The sequence below is a fragment of the Balaenoptera acutorostrata genome, chromosome X (assembly GCF_949987535.1).
Source record: "Balaenoptera acutorostrata chromosome X, mBalAcu1.1, whole genome shotgun sequence".
Taxonomy (NCBI): domain Eukaryota; kingdom Metazoa; phylum Chordata; class Mammalia; order Artiodactyla; family Balaenopteridae; genus Balaenoptera; species Balaenoptera acutorostrata.
In genome coordinates, this window is record NC_080085.1 from 104,287,817 (window position 1) to 104,313,549 (window position 25,733).

A 25,733-nucleotide genomic window follows, 5' to 3' on the forward strand; every position below is an offset into this window, starting at 1 on the left:
GAAGATTGTTACCGAGTGCCAAGGCAGGTTTTGTTTTTGCTGTAATGTATCATCGGATTAGTAAAGTGTTCAGGAATCCTTATAGTGGCAAAGTTGATTCACTTTGTGCCGAAAGAAGGATATCAGATTTGCACACGCAGTTGGTTGTATAAACACAGACAACCTATTACCCTGAATATTAGTGTTCTGCCATTTTAGTGTTAAAATTGGCAGACTCTTCTTACAAAGGAGGTACTCCCTGAATCAAAGAGGGCTCAAAAGCTTTCCAGCTTTTACGTTCTCAAACCATATTGCCTGTTTTTGTTGTTTTTAAATGTGTCCTTTTCCCCCACTAGTTTTCATTCAACAAATATTCGAGTTGCCTGTTTTGTGCCAAGCAACCTGTTAGGCCATATGCTATGGGGGAAGGGGAGGGAGAGAGAAATTGGGCCACCTTTGCAGCCTGAAATCTCATTTAGATACGAAGATTAGGCTATTCCCTTTACTAAGTTAAACAGTTGTCTGATGCCAAGAGGAAAACATCCAGAGCCTGGTTACAAGCTTCAATCCCAAATAGCCGGATTCCCCTCCATTCAGAACTAAATCAACATGTATTGATTACAGGTAAAGTGATATTACTATCAGGCAGGACTTTGATCTAAAAACTTCTCAAATCCAGTTCGCATAGTCGTAAGCCATACTATGTAAAAGGCGCCATTTAAGAAGATGAGGGAGTGGTGGTTACAGCGGGGGAAGGGTCAGCTGTTTGCTCCCCACCTGCTTGCTTCTGGCCCCTGCGCAGATACGTGGTTCTCAGTCCCAGCATCTATGGGTCAGAAGCAGCATTCGCTATGCATTTGTGGTATCTCTGCGGCTTCTCTACACAATGCCCTGTTCACCTTACCTCAGAGGGCCAAACTTCATGCAAATCCTCAATCCAGAACAAGCAAGAACAGCCCTTGCTGTCTCAGAAAGAGCTCTTTGAACCCAACAAGAACCCTTTCAGCTCTGAAGTGCCCAGTTGTTCTCTAAGGTACAGTCTGCCTTTGTTAGGGATGCTTAGAGGCGGTTTGCTGTACGTTTCATGTGAAAATACAGCGAAAGCTTGCAGGGTCAAAGACTGATCACTGAAGCCCCTCGTGTCTCTGACTCGTTTCTGGATGTTGAGTAACTTCAGCACTTCTACCAAGGCCTGAAGGGATGAGATGAAATTCCGTGGAGTCCATTTTGCTACCTTTAAAGAACTGATAAAACCTTTGCTGAAGGGAGAATAGTCTTTAAGTCCAAATACCGTGATTTTAATTTATCCAAAATGAAAATACAACTGTGGTTTCGTGAGCTCTGACAGGCAATTACCATAAACTGGGGAAGCTGCCTCGAAACTTGAATATTGAAACCAGACGTATGTTTTCATGGGGAATGTTACTGCAGGTGTGCAACATTCTAGCCAGTACATGCAGTCAATGAACAAAGACTCTATGACAACTTTATTTTTAATATATCTGAAAGTCAAATATGTATTATTTCTCTACCAATGCAAATGACAAAAGGGATCAGCAACGTTAGTGCAAAGCAGCATACTACGGGTAGAAATCCCAACCCCCCAAAGTGGAATTATCAGCATTTATTTAAAAGTTAACATTTTGAACAGTCTTGCAACAAATGAAAATACATTTATTTGGTTCTTATTTTGCAGATTACCAGGTTACATGGCTTTCTACCTGAGAAATTCAAACAAATTGAACAAAAACACACTGACAGATTTTTAGCTTTCTTAAAGTACTATTAGCAGCACGTACAAGGAAAAACATAAAAACACCTATTTTAAAAGACACAGCTTAAAGTTCAGGCCCTCACTTAACTGGACATAGGAAAAAGATATGAGAAAATACTTCTGCACCACTTAAACAACAGCACAACAAAGAATAACAAAGTTGATTAACAGAAAGTGATTACAACATTTTCGGCTCTGTTCCATCCCTTACTGAGCCATTCATCTGAAAAGTTCAGGATAATTGTTCTCTTCCTTGTTTAAGGCCTACACACACCAAAAACAAGAGGTTTACTCAAATCTAGAATGCATTACCACGAGACATAAAAATCCAAGGTTGTACGGAAAGTAAACATAAAACCAGTATTTTTACTTTCTTCTAGGTCCCAGGATGGTATTTAGCAAACAAAACAAGACCAAAATATTATATAGAAGTGACTTAGCACCAGTTCTATTATACAAAAAAAATTTTTAATTGCACATGCTGTATTCTGCAATTTATTTTTTTATGTCTGGTTACTGAGCAGCAAATTGTTTTCACGCCTAAAATCTCTGCAAAGAAAAATTATCCAATGACAGAAGAGATTGAGTTGTTTTTTTTTCTTTTTCAAAACAAGCATAGCTGCTTTCCATTACAAACCCATAATGCTCTTTGTTTCAAGGGCACGAAACATGAAAAAATAAGGAGGTGGGGTCTCATTGGAGGAGAATAATACCTGGTTACCAAAAATTGTGTGACAAAATACAAGCTGTTAGTAGTTTAAAAGGCTACTCCGGACAACAGTACTCTGAACGTTAATAATCACTGCTAGTCCTCAGAGGAGAAAAGGCACTCGCCCTAAGAGCGATGTTTCAGATTGGACAAGCCAAGCCTGGTTTTGATGGCAGAGTCACTGGCTTGCAAGTGGAATTGAATATAAGGGAGCCAACAAATCATTCAGTGATAATGAATATAATCAATCTGCTATGTTACATTCATGTCTGAACGTTTGCTTGTACTGGCATACCTCTATTAAATGCTATTAGAGGAGATCAACGAAACAACTTGTGGCTCTCACTTTAGATCAGTTAGAAGATTTTATAGCCATTTCAGATATCAGGTTGCTCAAGAGGGTGGTTATGAGCACACATCGTGCCTCGTCATTCTGGGCAACCACAATGACTGGCATCCTACCTTGGCTTTACCAGCTGGTACTTTTCTACGGACTATCAAGTTAGGACTGTTTGAAATGAATCATGTCATATGAAAATGTTGCCTTCCACTACTTCAGTGGATTAAAATCACCTTTTCCCCACTTCAGGCAATCTAATCTCATTGAGATCTTCAATTGCCATGTCAGCTATAGCTTCGTTGGAAGAAAAAAAGTCATCTACTGCCCCCTGAGGTCCTAAATCCAATATAAGGCAGAATGAATCAGCCGAGCTTTCAATAGAACATGCACTGAATTAAGATGTATGTCTTTACGAATCTATAAAATATCTCAATTTAAAAACATATTCAAGGAGTCCAAAACCAGTAGGTAAAAAGATAAATTGCTTATGTTAAGAGTTTACAAATCCGGCACACATACAATATTTCCCCCGCTAGAAAACTATGGGCTTTACCCATGACTCTTCCTAACTCCATGGCATTACTGAGGATTGAGGAGGCACTTGTTACTGTTTTATAAAAGTCAGTTTGGGGATATTCAGTGGCTTTTTACAAACTGATGTCACCCAACCCTGAGTGAAAGGATTACATAACCTGAAATGGAATACTGTCACGTCCTCTCTTCCCAAGTGCCATTATTGGTGCCCCAGGATCGTTCAATATTTCCTTTGGCAAATCCCACGTTGTATCACTTCAGTCCTGTTGCTTTTCTAGGATGGAATGACATGGGGTTCTTCCAAAAAAACAACTCTGCTAATGGTCTGTGTAAACCTCAAAGGACAATCTGAGCCCCTTTTAGATTCTTCTTCCAAGGCTTTGTTTCTAAAAGGACAACTCTTTGAGTCCTATGAACATATTAATAAGATTAATTTCTTTCTAGTGGGTGCTCATGGAACTGTCTAATGTCATGAAGAAGTCTATTATATGTTCTAGGTGGCATCTCTCCTCTTTTATCTATAGGTACTTCTAGATAAAAGTCAGGAAAGTTTGTTGCTGCACATGGTGTGCTGACCAAATTAAAGAACAAGTAAAAAGATCATTATTCATTCACTGCCATTCCCTTTGAAGATAAATGATGCTAAATGATAACATCATGACAGCTGAAGAGCCATAGAGGGCTATCTTAACTCCTTTTGACGTTAATTTGCTCCTTTGATGGCACCAAATTAAAGTTGCAATCGAAATGTAGAAATGTCTGTCCTTGGATAAGGAAGTTTTGCAAGCACATTGTTTTACCAACCTTCAGAATCTGGATGTTTTGTGTTTCCAAAGTTTGCCAACACACCTGCAACACACACACACATTTAGATCTATGCTTTATACTTTGGCAAGAGAAACAAGGTTTTGCATTTGACCTCGCTCCTGCTCCTAAGTGTTGCTCTCTTGCTCTGTAGTTGCTAACCACATAGCTACATTTGGTCTGAAATTTTCTTCTTGCACATTTTTATTGTGAGTAAGAGTTTTCTGGTCTAAGAGACCTTCAAAACATTTGAAACTATAAAGAACTAGTGTAGTTGTTTCCTAAATAGCTTCTGTCGTCAATGTGCTCCTGACTGCTACGTCTGATATAGTAATTATCAGAATTCAGCATGAAATCTTCAGAATTCTCATATCTTTTAAACCTCCTTGCATCCCGGTTATGTTCTGACTTCCATGGAGCCTCTCTTCTTTTGGGAAAATCCCCCAAATAGGAAGCATTAGCACTTTTTGACGATGTTCTCGGCACATGAAAGGGCCTATAGTTCACTTTCTGGTCAAATGTACTATCACTAAACCGCCTCCTCTTTCTTGTGACAGTGTCTAATTGATCACTGGCACTGGATTTGTGGTGGTAGCTTTTATCAAATACGTATTTGGGAGCCAATATTTCCCTCTTTTTGCTGTTGCTCTTCTCATCTCTAATAGAATTGTCTTCACCCTCAAGCCATGAACACCTCAGTTCATAATTGGACCTCTTGCCTGGTTTCCTAAGCTCATATTTAGAGTATTTTTCCTCCTCATGTTTCCACTCTGAATACAAGGTTTGCTGACTTGACCTAATTTCTGGATCGCAAGTGATGATTTCATCAGCGTCAAGAGATCCCTTTTCTGGGGAGCTATCATGTGTGGCCACAGATTTCTCTTTCTCCTCTTTGTTTATGCTAAGGATTTCACTGAAACATTCAGAATCACTGCTAATTTCCTCTAAGAAATCTGTCAGCTCCAAATTAAAGTCTGCTGACCTGTTGGGTAAGGAAACTTGGCTTTGACTTGTGGATATGGAATCTTGGACCTGGTAAGCATGAGTCTGTTCCAACAGATGGCTCTTTCCAAAAGTTGGGGATGGCCGATCACCAGCTTCACATACTGTGTCCTTGCAATGATGTTTAAACCCCTTAAACATTCTACATTCTTTGGCATAATCCACTTTTCCTCTCTTTTCTGGTTTATGCTCAGGATCCTGAGTACAAATCTTTGTACAGGAATCGTCTTCTTGCACCTGTTCTCTCCTATCTAGGTTTTGCATTTGGCTCAAACTGGTTAAATGACACTTACGTTTTCTCAAATTGATTTGAAATCCACTTCCTTTCGCATGGACGACCCTCTTCCACTGACATGTGCTTGTTATGTGACTTGGTTCTAGGCAGATACGGGCATATTTTGGACTTTGATAGTAGTTTAAAAGATAGTAAATAAATTCATCTGTTTCATAGATCTTCTGTTTCCTGCCATGGTCTCTCTCAACTAATCTGGAAGAATAGGATTTATTAGAACCATGGTAGTCTTCTTTCTCAAGAGATTGACCTTGAATCATTGCAATTTGCAAAGAATTCCGATCAGGGAGCAAACTGTGACTGTATTCACTGGTTAATAATTTTCCACTTCTCTCTTTTCTAGCTGAATATCTTAATTTTTTTCCCCCAAGGTGGTGGGAAGATTTACGTAAGTGAGCCCTAGCTCTTTTCTTCTTCTCTTTTTTCCTCTTCTTATCTGACTTGGAAACCTGATATCTTGGCATTTCCTCCTGATTTTGAAGATACTGAGTGTTTAACTCTTCTTTCTTCAGAGCTCCCAGTGTGGTCCCCAGAGCACGATTAGCTTTGGAGCCTGCAACATCTACCTCCCGTGGGTTAAATTGTACAGACCCCTTCAAAGAAAAAGGTTAAAAATCTCACATGAAAAACTAAACAGACTAAAATTTTCAAAGAAAATTGGGCTTTCTAGCATTGTTCTGAAGAGGTTTCTAACTACACCTAGGATAGATTGAAATTATGAACAATATCACACTGAAGAAACAGGAGGTACTAAATTAAATGTCTCGGTCTAACAGGAGCTGCTTTTACTAGGTCTGTGCCCGTCCTTATGTTAGAAGGCACCCCGGTTCACATACCTTCAAAAGCACATGACCCTTCGTATACCCGGACAAAACTATAATTCAAAAAGATACATGCACCCCTATGTTCATAGCAGCGCTATTTACAAAGCCACATCATGGAAACAACCTAAATGTCCATCGACAGATGAATGGATAAAGAAGATGTGGTATATATATACAATGGAATACCACTCAGCCACAAAAAAGAACAAAATAATGCCATTTGCAGCAACATGAATGCAACTAGAGATTTTCTTACCAAGTGAAGTCAGTCAGAAAGAGAAAGACAAACACCATATATCACTCATATGTGGAATCTAAAATACAGCTCAAACAAACCATCTACAAAACAGAAAGAGACTCACAGACGTAGAGAACAGACTTGTGGTTGCCAAGGGGGCGGGGGGTGGAGGAGGGAAGGACTGGGAATGTGGGCTTAGATATGAAATATTATATATAGGATGGATAAACAACAAGGTCCCACTGTATAGCACAGGGAACTAGATTCAATATCATGTGATAAACCATAATGGAAAAGAATATTTTAAAAAAAGAATGTCTGTATGTATATAACTGAGTCCCTTTGCTGCACAGCAGAGATTACCACAACATTGTAAATCAGCTATACTTCAATTTAAAAAAATTTTTAAAAAAAGCACATGACCCTTTTTCCTTTGTTCACAAATGGATGAGTCTACTTACTGTTCCAGGTATTGTGCTAAGGGCTGGGGACATGAAGAGGAATAAGAAATGCTCTATAGCCCTCCCTGGGGCTACAATCCTAGAACAAGAAAAGACTGATGGGAGAAATGTGTGTCTAAAAGGGTCAGCTGCCTTTGTAAAAGATAAACAAAGGGTTTTCTGGGTTTTATTCCAGCCTCTTCCTATGGATTGCAGGTGAGCGTGTCTCTGAGCTGCCCACCTCACCCACCTCAGCTGGAAACAAGACAGCAAGTAGAAAATATGGCTGTGACAATGGTTCTCTCTGTGGTGCTCTCTGCTCTGCACGACTGCAGGGCAGGTGAAAGGTCCTGCGCATGGACCCTACCTCGCTGGGAGAGTTTGTACTGAGCTCCCACTGACACCTGGCACAAATCAGGGCACAGAGCTTACCCAGGACTTGGGATTAGAACCTGTGGACTGCATAATCAGTGTAAGGTATCAAGGAGGCCAAGAATTAGGCACCACACATATTTAAAGAGAGAAATTCTTCAAAAGGAGTCACCCTTGGCAGTCATTAAGGTAAACTAAAAAAGATCCAGCTCACCTTATTGTAAAGGTAAATGTGAGGTTTTTCTGATCCTGATTTCATGCAGTTTGATTGGCCACACCAATGAGAACAAAAAGCTGAGATGGCAAATACACATAAAATTAACTCTATCTAAAATGAATGCCACGGTTGTTGCTTTTGTTGTGGTCATCCATGTACAAGGCTTGGTGTCGGTCTATTTATCTCTTGTAAAAATAAAATACAGTGTGTGTGTGTGTGTGTGTGTGTGTGTGTGAAAAAAATAAAATAAAATAAAATAAAATGAATGCCATGGGACTTCCCTGGTGGTGCAGTGGTTAAGAATCCGCCTGCCAATGCAGGGGACACAGGTTTGATCCCCGGTCCAGGAAGATCCCACATGCCGCGGAGCAACTAAGCCCATGCGCCACAACTACTTAGCCTGTGCTCTAGAGCCCGAGAGCCACAACTACTGAGCCTGCGTGCCACAACTACTGAAGCCCGCACGCCTAGAGCCCGTGCTCCGCAACAAGAGAAGCCACTGCAGTGAGAAGCCCGTGCACCACAACAAAGAGTAGCCCCTGCTCACCGCAACTAGAGAAAGCCAGTGTGCAGCAACGAAGACCCAACGCAGCCAAAAATAAATAAATAAAATAAATAAAATAAATAAATTAAAAAAAATAAAACGAATGCCATTCACTTTTCATATTTAAGAACACTGAATATGGCTTTTTAAATTAACACTTTGGGAGGCCTTTCTGGCCTCTACTCTGGGACATCTGCTGAGTCTGGTTATGTTTAGGAGGCCAGTAAGTGGGAGAACAAAAAACTTCCGAAACTGAAACTCTCCAAACAAAACAATTGGCCTGTGATGTGAGACATTCCTTAGCAAATAGTTTAAGACTAGACTAAGGGACTTCCCTGGTGGTGCAGTGGTTAAGAATACACCTGCCAGGATTAACCAAGATGGCGGAGTAGAAGGACGTGCTCTCACTCCCTCTTGTGAGAGCACCAGAATCACAACTGGCTGCTGGACAATCATTGACAGGAAGACCCTGGACTTCACCAAGGAGGACACCCCACGTCCAAGGACAGAGGAGAAGCCACAGTGAGACGGTAGGAGGGGCACAATCAGAGTAAAATCAAATCCCATAACTGCTGGGTGGGTGACTCACAGACTGGCGAACACTTATACCACAGAAGTCCACCCACTGGAGTGAAGGTTCTGAGCCCCACGTCAGGCTTCCCAACCTGGGGGTCCGGCAACGGGAGGAGGAATTCCTAGAGAATCAGACTTTGAAGCCTAGTGGGAATTGATTGCAGGACTGTGACAGGACTGGGGGAAACAGAGACCCCACTCTAGGAGGGCACACACAAAGTAATGTGTGCATCGGGACCTAGGGGAAGGAGCAGTGACCCTGGGGGAGACTGAACCAGACGTACCTGCTGGTGTTGGGGGGTCTCCTGCAGAGGCAAGTGGTGGCTCTGTTTCACCGTGGGGATAAGGACACTGGCAGCAGAGGTCCTGGGAAGTTCTCCTTGGCGTGAGCCCTCCCAGAGTCTGCCATTAACCCCACCAAAGAGCACGGGTAGGCTCCAGTGTTGGGTTGCCTCAGGCAAAACAACCAACAGGGAGGGAACCCAGCCCCACCCATCAACTTTCAAGTGGATTAAGGTTTTACTGAGCTCTGACCGCCACAGCAACAGTCAGCTCTACCCACCACCAGAGCCTCCCATCAAGCCTCTTAGATAGCCTCAACCACCAGAGGGCAGACAACAGAAGCAAGAAAAACTACAATCCTGCAGCCTGTGGACCAAAAACCACAGTTACAGAAAGACAGAGAAGATGAAAAGGCAGAGGGCTATGTACCAGATGAAGGAACAAGAAAAAACCCCAGAAAAACAACTAAATGAAGTGGAGATAGGCAACCTTCCAGAAAAAGAATTCAGAATAATGATAGTGAAGATGATCCAGGACCTCGGAATAAGAATGGAGGCAAAGACTGAGAAGATGCAAGAAATGATTAACAAAGACCTAGAAGAATTAAAGAACAAACAAACAGAGATGACCAATACAATAACTGAAATGAAAACTACACTAGAAGGAATCAATAGCAGAATAACTGAGGCAGAAGAACGGATAAGTGACCTGGAAGACAGAATGGTGGAATTCACTGCTGCGGAACAGAATAAAGAAAAAAGAATGAAAAGAAATGAAGACAGCCTAAGAGACCTCTGGGACAACATTAAACGCAACAACATTCGCATTATAGGGGTCCCAGAAGGAGAAGAGAGAGAGAAAGGACCAGAGAAAATATTTGAAAAGATTATAGTCGAAAACTTCCCTAACATGGGAAAGGAAATAGCCACCCAAGTCCAGGAAGCACAGAGAGTCCCATACAGAATAAACCCAAGGAGAAACACGCCGAGACACATAGTAATCAAAGTGGCAAAAATTAAAGACAAAGAAAAATTACTGAAAGCAGCAAGGGAAAAACGACAAATAACATACAAGGGAACCCCCATAAGGTTAACAGCTGATTTCTCAGCAGAAACTCTGCAAGCCAGAAGGGAGTGGCATGATATACTTAAAGTGATGAAAGGGAAGAACCTACAACCAAGATTACTCTACCCAGCAAGGATCTCATTTAGATTTGATGGAGAAATCAAAAGCTTTACAGACAAGCAAAAGCTAAGAGAATTCAGCACCACCAAACCAGCTCTACAACAAATGCTAAAGGAACTTCTCTAAGTGGGAAACACAAGAGAAGAAAAGGACCTACAAAAACAAACCCAAAACAATTAAGAAAATGGTCATAGGAACATACATATCGATAATTACCTTAAACGTGAATGGATTAAATGCCCCAACCAAAAGACATAGACTGGCTGAATGGATACAAAAACAAGACCCATATATATGCTGTCTACAAGAGACCCACTTCAGACCTAGGGACACATACAGACTGAAAGTGAGGGGATGGAAAAAGATATTCCATGCAAATGGAAATCAAAAGAAAGCTGGAGTAGCTATACTCATATCAGATAAAATAGACTTTAAAATAAAGAATGTTACAAGAGACAAGGAAGGACACTACATAATGATCCAGGGATCAATTCAAGAAGAAGATATAACAATTATAAATATATATGCACCCAACATAGGAGCACCTCAATACATAAGGCAACTGCTAACAGCTATAAAAGAGGAAATCGACAGTAACACAATAATAGTGGGGGACTTTAACACCTCACTTACACCAATGGACAGATCATCCAAAATGAAAATAAATAAGGAAACAGAAGCTTTAAATGACACAATAGACCAGATAGATTTAATTGATATATATAGGACATTCCATCCAAAAACGGCAGATTACACGTTCTTCTCAAGTGCGCACGGAACATTCTCCAGGATAGATCACATCTTGGGTCACAAATCAAGCCTCAGTAAATTTAAGAAAATTGAAATCATATCAAGCATCTTTTCTGACCACAACGCTATGAGATTAGAAATGAATTACAGGGAAAAAAACGTAAAAAAGACAAACACATGGAGGCTAAACAATACGTTACTAAATAACCAAGAGATCACTGAAGAAATCAAACAGGAAATAAAAAAATACCTAGAGACAAATGACAATGAAAACACGACGACCCAAAACCTATGGGACGCAGCAAAAGCGGTTCTAAGAGGGAAGTTTATAGCTATACAAGCCTACCTAAAGAAACAAGAAAAATCTCAAGTAAACAATCTAACCTTACACCTAAAGAAACTAGAGAAAGAAGAACAAACAAAACCCAAAGTTAGCAGAAGGAAAGAAATCATAAAGATCAGAGCAGAAATAAATGAAATAGAAACAAAGAAAACAATAGCAAAGATCAATAAAACTAAAAGTTGGTTCTTTGAGAAGATAAACAAAATTGATAAGCCATTAGCCAGACTCATCAAGAAAAAGAGGGAGAGGACTCAAATCAATAAAATCAGAAATGAAAAAGGAGAAGTTACAACAGACACCGCAGAAATACAAAACATCCTAGGAGACTACTACAAGCAACTTTATGCCAATAAAATGGACAACCTGGAAGAAATGGACAAATTCTTAGAAAGGTATAACCTTCCAAGACTGAATCAGGAAGAAACAGAAAATATGAACAGACCAATCACAAGTAATGAAATTGAAACTGTGATCAAAAATCTTCCAACAAACAAAAGTCCAGGACCAGATGGCTTCACAGGTGAATTCTATCAAACATTTAGAGAAGAGCTAACACCCATTCTTCTCAAACTCTTCCAAAAAATTGCAGAGGAAGGAACACTCCCAAACTCATTCTATGAGGCCACCATCACCCTGATACCAAAACCAGACAAAGACACTACAAGAAAAGAAAATTACAGACCAATATCACTGATGAATATAGATGCAAAAATCCTCAACAAAATACTAGCAAACAGAATCCAACAACACATTAAAAGGATCATACACCATGATCAAGTGGGATTTATCCCAGGGATGCAAGGATTCTTCAATATACGCAAATCAATCAATGTGATACACCATATTAACAAATTGAAGAATAAAAACCATATGATCATCTCAATAGATGCAGAAAAAGCTTTTGACAAAATTCAACACCCATTTATGATAAAAACTCTCCAGAAAGTGGGCATAGAGGGAACCTACCTCAACATAATAAAGGCCATATATGACAAACCCACAGCAAACATCATTCTCAATGGTGAAAAATTGAAAGCATTTCCTCTAAGATCAGGAACGAGACAAGGATGTCCACTCTCACCACTATTATTCAACATAGTTCTGGAAGTCCTAGCCACGGCAATCAGAGAAGAAAAAGAAATAAAAGGAATACAAATTGGAAAAGAAGAAGTAAAACTGTCACTGTTTGCGGATGACATGATACTATACATAGAGAATCCTAAAACTGCCACCAGAAAACTGCTAGAGCTAATTAATGAATATGGTAAAGTTGCAGGATACAAAATTAATGCACAGAAATCTCTTGCATTCCTATACACTAATGATAAAAAATCTGAAAGAGAAATTATGGAAACACTCCCATTTACCATTGCAACAAAAAGAATAAAATACCTAGGAATAAACCTACCTAGGGAGACAAAAGACCTGTATGCAGAAAACTATAAGACACTGATGAAAGAAATTAAAGATGATACCAACAGATGGAGAGATATACCATGTTCTTGGATTGGAAGAATCAACATTGTGAAAATGAGTATACTACCCAAAGCAATCTACAGATTCAATGCAATCCCTATCAAATTACCAATGGCATTTTTTACGGAACTAGAACAAATCATCTTAAAATTTGTATGGAGACACAAAAGACCCCGAATAGCCAAAGCAGTCTTGAGGCAAAAAAATGGAGCTGGAGGAATCAGACTCCCTGACTTCAGACTATACTACAAAGCTACAGTAATCAAGACAATATGGTACTGGCACAAAAACAGAAACATAGATCAATGGAACAAGATAGAAAGCCCAGAGATTAACCCACGCACCTACGGTCAACTAATCTATGACAAAGGAGGCAAAGATATACAATGGAGAAAAGACAGTCTCTTCAATAAGTGGTGCTGGGAAAACTGGACAGCTACATGTAAAAGAATGAAATTAGAATACTCCCTAACACCATACACAAAAATAAACTCAAAATGGATTAGAGACCTAAATATAAGACTGGACACTATAAAACTCTTAGAGGAAAACATAGGAAGAACACTCTTTGACATAAATCACAGCAAGATCTTTTTTGATCCACCTCCTAGAGTAATGGAAATAAAAACAAAAATAAACAAGTGGGACCTAATGAAACTTCAAAGCTTTTGCACAGCAAAGGAAACCATAAACAAGACGAAAAGACAACCCTCAGAATGGGAGAAAATATTTGCAAATGAATCAACGGACAAAGGATTAATCTCCAAAATATATAAACAGCTCATTCAGCTCAATATCAAAGAAACAAACACCCCAATCCAAAAATGGGCAGAAGACCTAAATAGACATTTCTCCAAAGAAGACATACAGACGGCCACGAAGCACATGAAAAGATGCTCAACATCACTAATTATTAGAGAAATGCAAATCAAAACTACAATGAGGTATCACCTCACTCCTGTTAGAATGGGCATCATCAGAAAATCTACAAACAACAAATGCTGGAGAGGGTGTGGAGAAAAGGGAACCCTCTTGCACTGTTGGTGGGAATGTAAATTGATACAGCCACTATGGAGAACAATATGGAGGTTCCTTAAAAAACTAAAAATAGAATTACCATATGACCCAGCAATCCCACTACTGGGCATATACCCAGAGAAAACCGTAATTCAAAAAGACACATGCACCCGAATGTTCATTGCAGCACTATTTACAATAGCCAGGTCATGGAAGCAACCTAAATGCCCATCAACAGACGAATGGATAAAGAAGATGTGGTACATATATACAATGGAATATTACTCAGCCATAAAAAGGAACGAAATTGAGTCATTTGTTGAGACGTGGATGGATCTAGAGACTGTCATACAGAGTGAAGTAAGTCAGAAAGAGAAAAACAAATATCGTATATTAATGCATGTATGTGGAACCTAGAAAAATGGTACAGATGAACCAGTTTGCAGGGCAGAAGTTGAGACGCAGATGTAGAGAATGGACATATGGACACCAAGGGGGGAAAACGGCGGTGAGGTGGGGATGGTGGTGTGCTGAATTGGGCGATTGGGATTGACATGTATACACTGATGTGTATAAAACTGATGCCTAATAAGAACCTGCAGTATAAAAAAACAAACAAAACAACTAATACTAAACTTTCATTGGGTTATTTGTATGGAAATATGTTAATATAAATGTTTCAGACATTACATGAAATTTCTAAAAATCTTATATTTGTATTTGTATGGAAATATGTATGGAAATATGTTAATATAAATGTTTCAGACATTACATGAAATTTCTAAAAATCTTATATTTGTATTTGTATGGAAATATGTATGGAAATATGTTAATATAAATGTTTCAGACATTACATGAAATTTCTAAAAATCTTATATTTGTATTTGTATGGAAATATGTATGGAAATATGTTAATATAAATGTTTCAGACATTACAAGAAACTTCTAAAAATCGTATATGTTCTGGTATAATGTTATAAGTAATAATCCTAGTTATTACTTTAAAATGTATATCTCAGAAATAACTAATTTTCTTGTCAACTGCATTATTATGAACTTTCATCAAATCTTTAACCATGGTCATTTTTAAGTCTTTTGTCATTTACAGACAGTTCTGGGTGTACTCTGATGATTTTGCAAATATGTTCCTATAAAAGGGTTTCATCTTCAAGAAATTCATGGAAAAGACTCTGACAAGTACAGGTTTCTGGTAACTGACTGTACTGCTGAACTGAATGAATAAGCATTTTCAGAACTCTAATGAAAAACTGATGAACTCATAAAAGTGCTAACAAAAGATCAAGATGAAAAAAAAATTAATTACATGGGACTGAGTGAACTGATGAGGATGAGTATAATTTTTGTGACTTTCTGTCTGAATTAAAAAAAAAAAAATCCCACAAGGACTCAGAGGCAAAGAATATACAAATCAATTTTCACTGCAAAGTAAAGGAGCTGTTACAGTGGAGGATTACTGGACTGAATGTCAATATTATGACATAGTATGAGTGTGTTTCATGTTTGGTAATTGCAATCACTGTTGCTTTTGTTGTGGTCATCCATGTACAATGCTTGGTGTCAGTCTATTTATCTCTTGTAAAAATAAAATACAGTGTGTGTGTGTGGAAAAAAAAAAAAAAAAGAATACACCTGCCAATGCAGGGAACACGGGTTTGAGTCCTGGTCTGGGAAGATCCCACATGCTGCGGAGCAACTAAGCCCACGTGCCACAACTACTGAGCCTACGCGCCACAACTACTGAGCCTGCACTCTAGAGCCCACGAGCCACAACTACTGAGCTTGCGTGCCACAACTACTGAAGCTCGCACGCATGGAGCCCATGCTCCACAACAAGAGAAGCCACCGCGATGAGAAGCCCGCGCACCACAACACAGAGTCGCCCCCGCTCGCCACAACTAGAGAAAGCCCGCGCACAACAACGAAGACCCAACACAGCCAAAAATAAATAAATAAATATTTTAAAAAAGGACTAGACTAACAGGAGCTTGCTCCACAAAGGTCTCTGTTCCAGGTTCTCCCTTCCCATCCAAACCTGTCACAGATGAATGGCCAATGAAAATGAATGGAGGACTACAAACCCAGCACCCGCACCATCCATTTCTTCCCCCATGCATTTTTTGTTACCTCAATTAGGAACTTAGAAAAGTAGATGCACAAGCTATGTCACCCCGGGTGAAACCATCCTAAAGTTTAGAAACACAAAGTGCGTGTGTGCCAGATGGTTGGGGGGGGGGCGGGGAAGGGGGGGTGAGACCCAACGCCTTCAGAAAATCTGGCTATCCCTTTGGTAAATGCACAATTGGGGTTATTAGAGATCAGCCTATTGAAAATAAACCCCAATGAACATAGTGAGTCTTCCACGTGTGCTGTTTAAAGGATAGGCCTTTGCTTAAAACTAAAGGTCATGTCCCAGAAAGGTCAGTACCTACCCAAAGCCATGAACAAAGAACAATGGGACAAGAGCCTTACTTCGATTTTCCTCAGGAGCGCCCGCAGCAGGCGGAGGGCCTCCTGCTCCCTCCGGGCCAGCAGGCCCTTCCTCTCCTCCCAGTCCTCCGAAGAGTTGGGCCCCTGACGGGCCTCCGCTTTGGCACTGTCCTTCTGTCTCCTTTGCCGGTGTCTGCCCCTTTCCTTCAGGGTGCGCCTCCTGACTCTGGCCTTTCTCCTCTTTTCCTGGGCTTTCCTCTCCTCCTCTTTTCTCTTTCTGGATAATGATTAACAGAGTCAACCCTTCAGAAGGTATTTATCAGTCATTTGCTCCCCTTCCCACTCCCATCCCCCTGCCGGGCCGACAATGCATAACTAAGTTGATGAGTTAGAAACATGTACAGGAGATCTCATGCAGAGAGTATTAAAAAATAAAAAAGAAGGCTACTGAATTCAAAGGAGGGGCCTCTAGCCTCCACCTTCTCAAACCATCAGCAGGGGCCACTGGATCCAGCTTTCACAGCAAAGATTCCTTTTCTCTTGAGATCAAAACCTTCCGTGAGTTGGTGGCACAGGGACAAATGACAGTAAGTCAAGGCACTCAGAAAATAAAGGTGAGAACTGGTCTTTGGTGCATACTACTTAACAGAGTACACCACCATAAAAACAGACTGGCTTAGAAGAATACGGCCTTATTTTTCCGCCATTTTCTGGAAATTTCAGCTGTTTTGGGTAGGCCCTCATGGAAACATGGAAAAGGGGGAAGAAAAGGACAATGGCCTGAGGGAGGGCTTAGCCAAAAACTGGAGGATTAGCTAAACTGCATGGTCAATCTGGAAATTTGGGGGGAATCGTTACCTTGACTGGGCTCAGCTTCTGGTCAAGTTTCACAGACTTGACCTCAAGTAACTCCTGGCACTCCGCCAGCCAAAAAAAGTGAGAGGCAGATGGAAGGGTGCTCTTAAACTCCTCTTTTGAATGGTTATAATTTGCATAAAAGACTGGAAGAATAAACATGCAAGGGGAGGAACCGGGAGGTAAAACTGGTTTTGGGAGCCCTGTGGTTCTGGACCATTTGTCCCTTCTTAGCAAACCTTTGGCGATCCAATAGCCCTTTCTAGTCTCAAGCTCCTAAACTGGGAAACAATGATAAACTCAAAGAAGTAAATACAGAGGCTCCTCAAATTCACAGAAAGAACTTAGGCCAACGAGAAAAATAGTCTCAACAAATCCATGCCTTCTGGCCTATGGGTTAGAGTGATTATTGATCATTTTATGGAAGAAAATCTTTTCCAGACCTAAAAAGAATTTTTCCCCAAAATTTCAATTGATAGACAAGGTAAAATTTGGTAAATTTAGGTAAACTGGTGAAACTTTTAAGTTGGTAGGCTAGAATTTTCACTCTAAAAGTTCCTAGTCTTTTTTTTTTTTTTTTAATGACCATTTCCTCCCAGACATCTTAATCTGGCTGTCCCACTATTCTTCATTACTTGTTCTTCCTGACAAGCATACTTTTTAAGTCTCTTGCTTTCAACTGCTTTCTCTTTTGGTTTTGTAACAGCACAGTGGAAAGACTGCACCAATTTCTGCTCCCCACGGCCATTCACCTGAAGGAATAAATCCATAAATCAAAAGTTTAAACAAACCCTCTTCGTTGAAGTTGGTCTCCTCACCTTTCAGCCTCTTCCTCTTCTCTCTTCTTTTCTTTTTTCCTTTCTTCCTCCAGCTCTTGTAATTTCAGCCTTTCTTGATTTCTCCTCCTTATAGCTCCTTCACTGAAGTGTTTGGTTGTATCAAACATAACCTGCCCCCAAACAATTCAAAGTTTCATTAGAAAAGTTTGCCCGCTGGCTGGGTGTGTCGAAGGCCAGAGAGATAAAACTAATTTGTACGTGGCAATGCCAAACCAAATGAATTAAAAATGCCTTCTCTTCATCCCAGCACCCAGACTGTTCCACTGCTTCTCAGTTACCTACCAAACAGTCCTTGTGGGGTTCTAGAATTTTCTTTGGCAGAACCCTTGAGGAGCTCACTTGACAGCCATAGGCGGCATCACAGTGCCATGATGGATGCACGTTCTAAGGGATGTGAGTATATTGCCTCTGGGTTGTTATAGTGATTAACTGAGTTAACGTATTTTTTTAATCACCAGAGACAAAAAGAGTCCAAAAATGGGTGGGAGGAGGGTGGGAGAGCAAAGAAAACTGACCAAATGAGATACAAGATCTGACTACAGTGATTATTAAACAACTTTGCAAATCTCTAAATAAAGTGGAAGTCAGATTGAGGTGCTACAAATAAATTTGCCTAAAAAATAAAAGGAGGCAGAAGTAGCTATTTAAATATGCATGAGTGATAAACACCAAATTCACCATCATGGTTACCTTTGAGGGGAGGGAGGGGCCTGCGACTGAGGATGGTACACAGAGGGGAGCACGTTCTCATATCACTGGTAATGCTTTATTTTTTAAGCTGGGCAGTGGTACATGGGCGGTCATTATAGTATTTGCTATATCTTTTGTCGGACTGAATAGCTCATAATTTTCAAATATATATTTTAACCCACATAACACACACACACACACGAAGCTACCAAAGCTGAAAGTCCAAATTCACACTAAAGACTGATTTAGAGAAAAAGGAGGGTTTAGCTGCATCTTATCTTCTGCTGGATTAAGGCTTCAAGAAGGAGGTGACCAGGCATTCAGACAGTGATGAAGTGACATGCCTGGATAGACAGGCTGATTTTGAAAGGAAAGGATTCAGGTTTGTTGGGATTCTGTTTTAGCAATTTACCTGACAGACAACATGAAAGTATAATAAATTGTGACCCCAGTAGCAAAGAGGGAGTAAACTGCTCTCCTCGTGGTTTCAAGCTGCATGTTGCCCTCTCTCCCAGCAACTTGTCAAATGGAATAAGTATATGAGATATTTCCATAAGGACCATGAAGAATCCTTTGATGCCCCCAAGAAGCTGGGGCAGAGCCCCAGACTATAACAACCATCGTTTTCAATCCACAGCTGGCAGCATGGCTGATAGAAGAATGTTCAAATCAGGATGATATTTTTTCCCCTAATCATCCATTGGTTAACAACAACACAAATCTTTACATTAGCTATTGATCAGAGCCTACTCGGGTCTAAGGAAATTTGTTGCAGATGCCTCCTCCTAGCTTTCACTCAGGACCACCTGAACAGTGGGAAATTTTGTTTAAAAAACCCTGGCTGCTCCTTACCTTAATGTTACATGCCAGAGCTTTCCCATCATCTCCTTTAAGCATCAGCTTCATCCCGCGGAGGGACTCCATGGCCTTTACAAAGTCAGTTGACTCCTGGTACTGTATAAAGGCCTCGAACGTCTGCAAGCCGAAGCTGAACCCCCCAAAGCTCCCACCAGTCATGACTTCTCGGTAGGGGTCGAGCATCGGAATATCCACATTCTTGATCTTCCCAAAACTTTCAAAGACCACCCGAAGGATCTCTTCACATGGCTTCTCCCCGCTGGAACCTTTAGGTGCAAACCACTTGCAGGGCAGGCCTTCGAAGTATATGGAATCTGGGCTCTTATCGTGGTCCTGCTCTTCAGACCCATCACCCAACGGCACCCCCTTTTCTTTGGGGAAGTGTTCCCACTCCCCCTGGGCATCTGTGGCCACTACTCTTAAGTCTGTTTTCAAACCGCTTAGCTTGATGATCTTCCCGTGTAACTTGGCCTTCAGGATCTGAACCAAACTTAGAGTTTCAGCCTCCCCCTCAAATCGGATGAAGTCCTTGGTGCTCTTGGAGAGCCGCACCATGGTGAACTGGTCAGGACAAATCAGGCTCTTCAGCTGGTCAAGAACTTCCCAGTTAGAGAAGGGCCTCATGGGTTCCGTGCTCTCAGGGAGCAATACACTGATCATCAACTTTGCTATGGGCTTGAGGTAGAGGTGGTGAGCTGCACAGAGCTCCGTTGCCTCTGAATTATCATACACCACCGTGACCATCGTGGCATCCGTGGGAAACCTTAGAGGGCGAAAGGGAACATTTTGATACAAATGGAGCAAAACGCAGATTTGGATTTTGAATGCTGCCATTTGCTGGACTCAGGTCAAATTGATAGGGGAACGTATACTATCGGGAGAATTAAGACAATAGCTTACATTTGTTTAATGTGTTTTAGAGGTTTCAAAGAGTTTCCAAAGACTGTGTCTCAGTTCCCCTAACTGTAAAATAGAAATAATAGGATTTCAGGAAGGAGTAAATGAGTGAGTACAGGTGAAATCCTTAGAATAGTGCCCGGCACACAGGAAGTTCTCAGTCAACATAAGCTATGGCTATTATTTATACTACTTTGTCTCATTTGGTTCCTGAAGCAACCTGTGAGTAGGTATTTTCATGCCTATTTTAGAGATGGGGAAATTCAGATGGATTCAGGAAAATTAAATGACTTGCCCATATATTGACACTCCAAGATTCCAAATCTCCAGTCTATTGTACAATTGAGCTCAAATGTAAAGTCCCAGAAAAACCTGCTGGGGATGGCACAGAAACAGGGCCGGGGTAAAATACATGCAGCACATTCATGAACACGCACCCAGCGGACAGTTCTAACCCAGGCACCTGCTCTAGCATCCTTCGTCCAGGTTGCTTTCCAAGTCTCACACGGACATATCTACTCTCATTCCTCCAGTCTGTCGACTTTCACTAAATTGAACTCTAAGATCAAGGGAAGAGGAGACAGCCTCTCCTAGTGAGTGACAAAGAGAATCTGCCCTCTACTTTGGGACTGGAAAAACCTCCAAACATTGAGTGCTTGCCGGCATTTCATATGAACAAGCTCTCTTAAGCTGTCCCAAGGTGAGTAATATCACTGATACTGGGAATTAGGGATTTCTGCTCCTATTTGCTGACTTCAAATAGCACTTCCCAACTTTATTTTCTTTTCTAAAAGTGGATGTATTCAGAGTCTGTATCACCTGAGTTTCTCATTAATGTCAACTTCAAGGAGATTTAGACCCAAACATATATGGCCAGATGATGGAAAGTCTAACGCAAGATTTACTACTAAATCTTGGTTAACCTTATAGGTACATACTTCTTTTATAACTGTCCCTGAAGGACAACCCAAATGAACTCCCTTTAGGAGAAAAAGTCTGTATAAACTGTTTTTTAAAAGGCCACCAAAAGCAGTATCTTAGGTTCTAGAAATCCTTATGTTAGCAACACTGAACTGGGATGATATGAGAATACACATGTGCTCCTTCTCCAAAAACATTATCTAAACAGCATAATGAAGACAAAATCCAGTCCGTTTGCTGCAATTTGCAACATAAATAAGAGTCAACACTAAACTCCTTTAGGAGAAAAATTAATTTCATATTCAATTAAGATATACTGTACCCCCAAATTTATCTGTAATCAAGAGGTATTTATTTATACAACCTAATTTAAAACAAGGTTTTAAAAAATATTCCAGAAAAAATATACACAAAATAGTTAATCACTTCAAAGTAACCAGTTTGTTATGCTCTCCATTTATTCCAGTGATACTGCTTTTGTTTTAAACATTTTGGAATGCTTCGCTTGGATTGATTTCAAAGTCTGAGCTACATTCTTTTAAATAGCCTTGATGGAGGTCAATTTTGAAATTCTTTTATCGTGTATTTGATATTTCAAAATCATCAAAACTTATCTAGAATCAAGAATGCTGGATAAAATGAATGACTATAAAGAACGAACTGACTTTCTTAATTGTTTTATAAGCCCCCTTACAAGGAGATTCTGAGAAAGGCTCTAATTATTTTTTTTTAATTAGTGCGTACATTGCTGGAACAGGTATAAAGCTTTGAAAGATGGCAAGTTTGAAGGACAATATTGACTGTTGTAGTATAACAGTTGCAAAAATGATCCTGATATTCCACCCCTCCCTGTATCCACACCCTTTGTAATGTGACTTTGAGTTGTTGCTATCAAGAGATAGAGTCTAGGGGCTTCCCCGATGGCGCAGTGGTTGAGAATCTGCCTGCCAATGCAGGGGACATGGGTTCGAGCCCTGGTCTGGGAAGATCCCACATGCCGCGGAGCAATTAAGCCCGTGAGCCACAATTACTGAGTCTGCGCGTCTGGAGCCTGTGCTCCGCAACAGGAGAGGCCGCAATAATGAGAGGCCTGAGCACTGCGATGAAGAGTGGCCCCCTCTTGCCACAACTGGAGAAAGCCCTTGCACAGAAACGAAGACCCAACACAGCCATAAATAAATAAATAAATAAATAAAGGAGTTCCTTAAAAAAAAAAAAAAAGAGATAGAGTCTATTTTTCCCCAGCCCTTGAATTTGAGACGGCCTTTTTTTTTGTCCCTAACAGAACGTGGCAGAAGTGTCCAAGTGCCAGTTCTAAGATGAGGTGTCAAGTGGCCCTCACTCTCCTGGAATCCTGCCATACCATGAGGACAATCCTGGGCTAGCCTGCTTGAGGATGAAAGGCCACATGAAAAAGCCCTCTTGTGACAGATGAGCTATCCTAGAGCAGCCAGCCCCCCGCCAACCCACCAACTGATGGCTGACACATGAGCAAACCCTGTCAAGATCAGATGCAGCCATCACAGATCAGCAGAACAGTCCTGAGAACCTACAGACTTGTGAGAAATAATAAATGGTTTTTGTTTAAGCCACTAAGTTTGGGGATGGTTTATTATACGACAACAGCTAACTGATACAAACATCTAAATTTTAATTAGTTTCAAGATACACAAACCCATTTAATAGTTTTTACACAAATAAATAAAAATTACAAAAACCCATTCCTGGGAAAGTTTTGGGAAGAAAGAAAAACTAGGCACCTTCATATCTTGCTAGAGATAGTGAAAATTAATTACATCTTTTTTTAGAATAACTTGGCAAAACAAACCAAGAACCATAAAATATGCTCAGCCCCTTTTGTCCAGTAACCTGCTCTAGAAACTCATGCTAAGGAAAGAATTAAAAATAAGAAAAGAACATGTTCAAAGCTGCTTATTGCAGTGTCATTTTAGATATAATTTTGTCACAACTATGTATACACAGGAATGAAGTTCAGAATTGCATTATGATTTTTTGCAAAGTGGTTTTAATAAAACTTTTTGCTGACTTACAGTGTTAACAGATGCATTTGTAGTCATTCATTTAAAATTATGGTCAATATAAATGGATTTTATTAAAAACTTCAATTTTTCCTTCTACTTCAGATTAACCTCACAAAGCCCACTAAAAATCATCAACTTCTTGAGGTTAAATATATGCCTCATATCCTTCACAAGGGTGATTTCCCCACAGTGATACAGTTTCTATATTTTAGCCATATCTCTCCACTTTCCTGAAGTATAATAAAGGTTCTCCTCAAATTTGGAGGGAAACCAGTCAGATGGTATTTTATAGTGTTTGATGTGCTGTATTTTTGACATTAAAAAAAAAACGAAACTGGCTATCACTTCCATCTCACACCGAAGCAAAAATAAGCAGTGAATTCTACAGCAGAGGTTACAACTCAGATGATCACAGTGGACAGCAAGACGGTCTCAGCGAGCAAAAGACACTGAACAGAGGCGGAGGCCAGTGCCTCATCTGAAGCCCCAGTGAGGGAAGGAGGGCCTGGGGTGGCCGCATCCTCCTATTCATCCAGAGAGGCCAGAAACTGAGGTCCTTATGTGAAATCTGATTTTTCAGATGCTGGAAATCAAGGAAAACAATTTACAAGCACTGCAAAGTGCAAATAAACAGACTTGCAGGCCTTGCTGCCTTGCCTGCCCACAGCCTCTGCTCTAGGGTCGATGTTTGCTCACCCAGCCCTCCAGTGACAGGACTCTACACCTCGATTCGGAAGCATTTAAGTTATTTTCTGACTTTCTCAAGAGGACACAATTGGTTTTCAAAAAAAAAAAAAAACTGGCCTCCTTTAAAATCCTCAATTCCAATTCCTCTTTCCCAACTTCAGCAACAGCAGCAAATTAGACATTGCTTCTCCTCTCTTCCCCTGCTGGTCACAGGCTTTAAAACGAAATGTTTGTGAATATTTCATCTTTGAATACTCTCCCAGAATAGGGAGCTAACCTTCCAATCTTATTATTTTTTTAAATATACTGAGGACCTACTGTGTACCAAGAAGTAAGCTTTTTACATATGCCATGGCTTCAATGCTACAGCAATGTCATTGGCAATTTCTGCCAGATCACTGAAAATTAACCAGATGGTGCCTGGTGCACAGGTGCACGATAATGATGAATTCCAATTGCGATGCTTTTTCCTTAAAGAGGCCTCAAGCCAAAACTAACAAAAAATGTAGAAGGAAGAGGAGGGGGAGGGGGAGGAGATTTCCTACCAGGAAGACAGGTAGGAGGGGGAGAGGGAGGAGGGAGAGGAGGAGGAGGAGAGAAAGAAGGAAGAAAGGGAGGGAGGGAGGGAGGCATAGGTGTGTACTTATTAACATGAAAGGACGCCCATGATACTTTTTAGAGGAAAAAATAAAAAGCAAGTTGCAGGATAATAATGTGCAATGTGATCTTGTTTTTGTAAATGTAATATAAAGTAATAAAAGTAATATAAACACACATGCATGGTGGGCGTGCGTGCACGCACACACATACACACCTCTCTATAAAGTCTGGAAGGATGTACATCAAACTCACATGATAATAACAAACTATTGAAAGGAAGCAGTTCACAGTTGCTGATACAAACTGGCCCAGAAAAGAATCAAAACAGAGTAATACAGAAGCAACTCCCTTTTCCCATCAAAGACACCCCTCTGTCTGCCATCACTGTAAATGCCCACAGGCATCTGGACCCGCCCTAACCCAAGTTTGTGTGAGTCCTGACTGAAGCCTGGGAGATCAGACTAGGACTTTGGGTGATGAAGGAGCACTTGGCCACTTCAGTACTAGCTGTACCATAGGCTGCAGAAGTTATTTTTAAAAACTGCCTTATTGAAGCATAATTGATATATGATAAACCACATTTCGTATCAAAAGTGTACATTTTGATGAGTTTTGACATATCTTTACACACTTACGAACCCATCACCACAATCAAGAGAGTGAAAATGCCCGTCACCCCCTTCAGTTTCCTCGTGCCCCTTTGTAATTCTCCCCCCACCTCCATGACCACTGATTTGGCTGCAGAATGTTTAAGTCTTAACTGATTTATTTTATAGCAAAAGCAGACAGATGTTTCTGGAAAATACTCATAGTTACAATCCAATATTCAACTTTCACAGGTGCTTTCTTCTAAATCAGGATATTTTCTCAACTCTAAGCTTAAATGTGCCAATCCTTGAATCTAGTTAAAGCTGTACGAGGCCCTACCCTGCTCTTGAAAAATAGGTTTAAAAAGGTTTGTGCTTTTCTCCCCATACAATCCCTGTTTTTAACCCTGTTTAAACATGTTCAGAAAGTAATCTGTTGCTCACCATTGCTAATTATTAGAGAAACGCACATCAAAACTACAATGAAGTATCACCTCACACCACTCAGAATGGCCATCATCAAAAAATCTACAAACAATAAATGCCGGAGAGGGTGTGGAGAAAAGGGAACCCTCCTACACTGTTGGTGGGAATGTAAATTGATACAGCCACTA

General features: G+C 40.4%; 1 protein-coding gene across 1 annotated transcript in view; it reads right to left on the reverse strand.

Moving 5' to 3' along the window:
* Positions 1 to 2,608: 2,608 nt before the first annotated feature.
* Positions 2,609 to 25,733, reverse strand: part of LOC103011730 (A-kinase anchor protein 17B) — a 28,093-nt gene continuing 4,968 nt past the window's right edge. Inside the window, exons 2-5 of the mRNA XM_007178382.2 lie at positions 19,380 to 20,148; positions 17,817 to 17,947; positions 16,186 to 16,420; positions 2,609 to 6,027 (exon numbers count right to left, since the gene is read on the reverse strand). Coding sequence (XP_007178444.2) covers positions 4,396 to 6,027; positions 16,186 to 16,420; positions 17,817 to 17,947; positions 19,380 to 20,148 — 2,767 coding nt within the window. The 3' untranslated portion in view covers positions 2,609 to 4,395. The remainder of the gene's footprint in view (positions 6,028 to 16,185; positions 16,421 to 17,816; positions 17,948 to 19,379; positions 20,149 to 25,733) is intronic.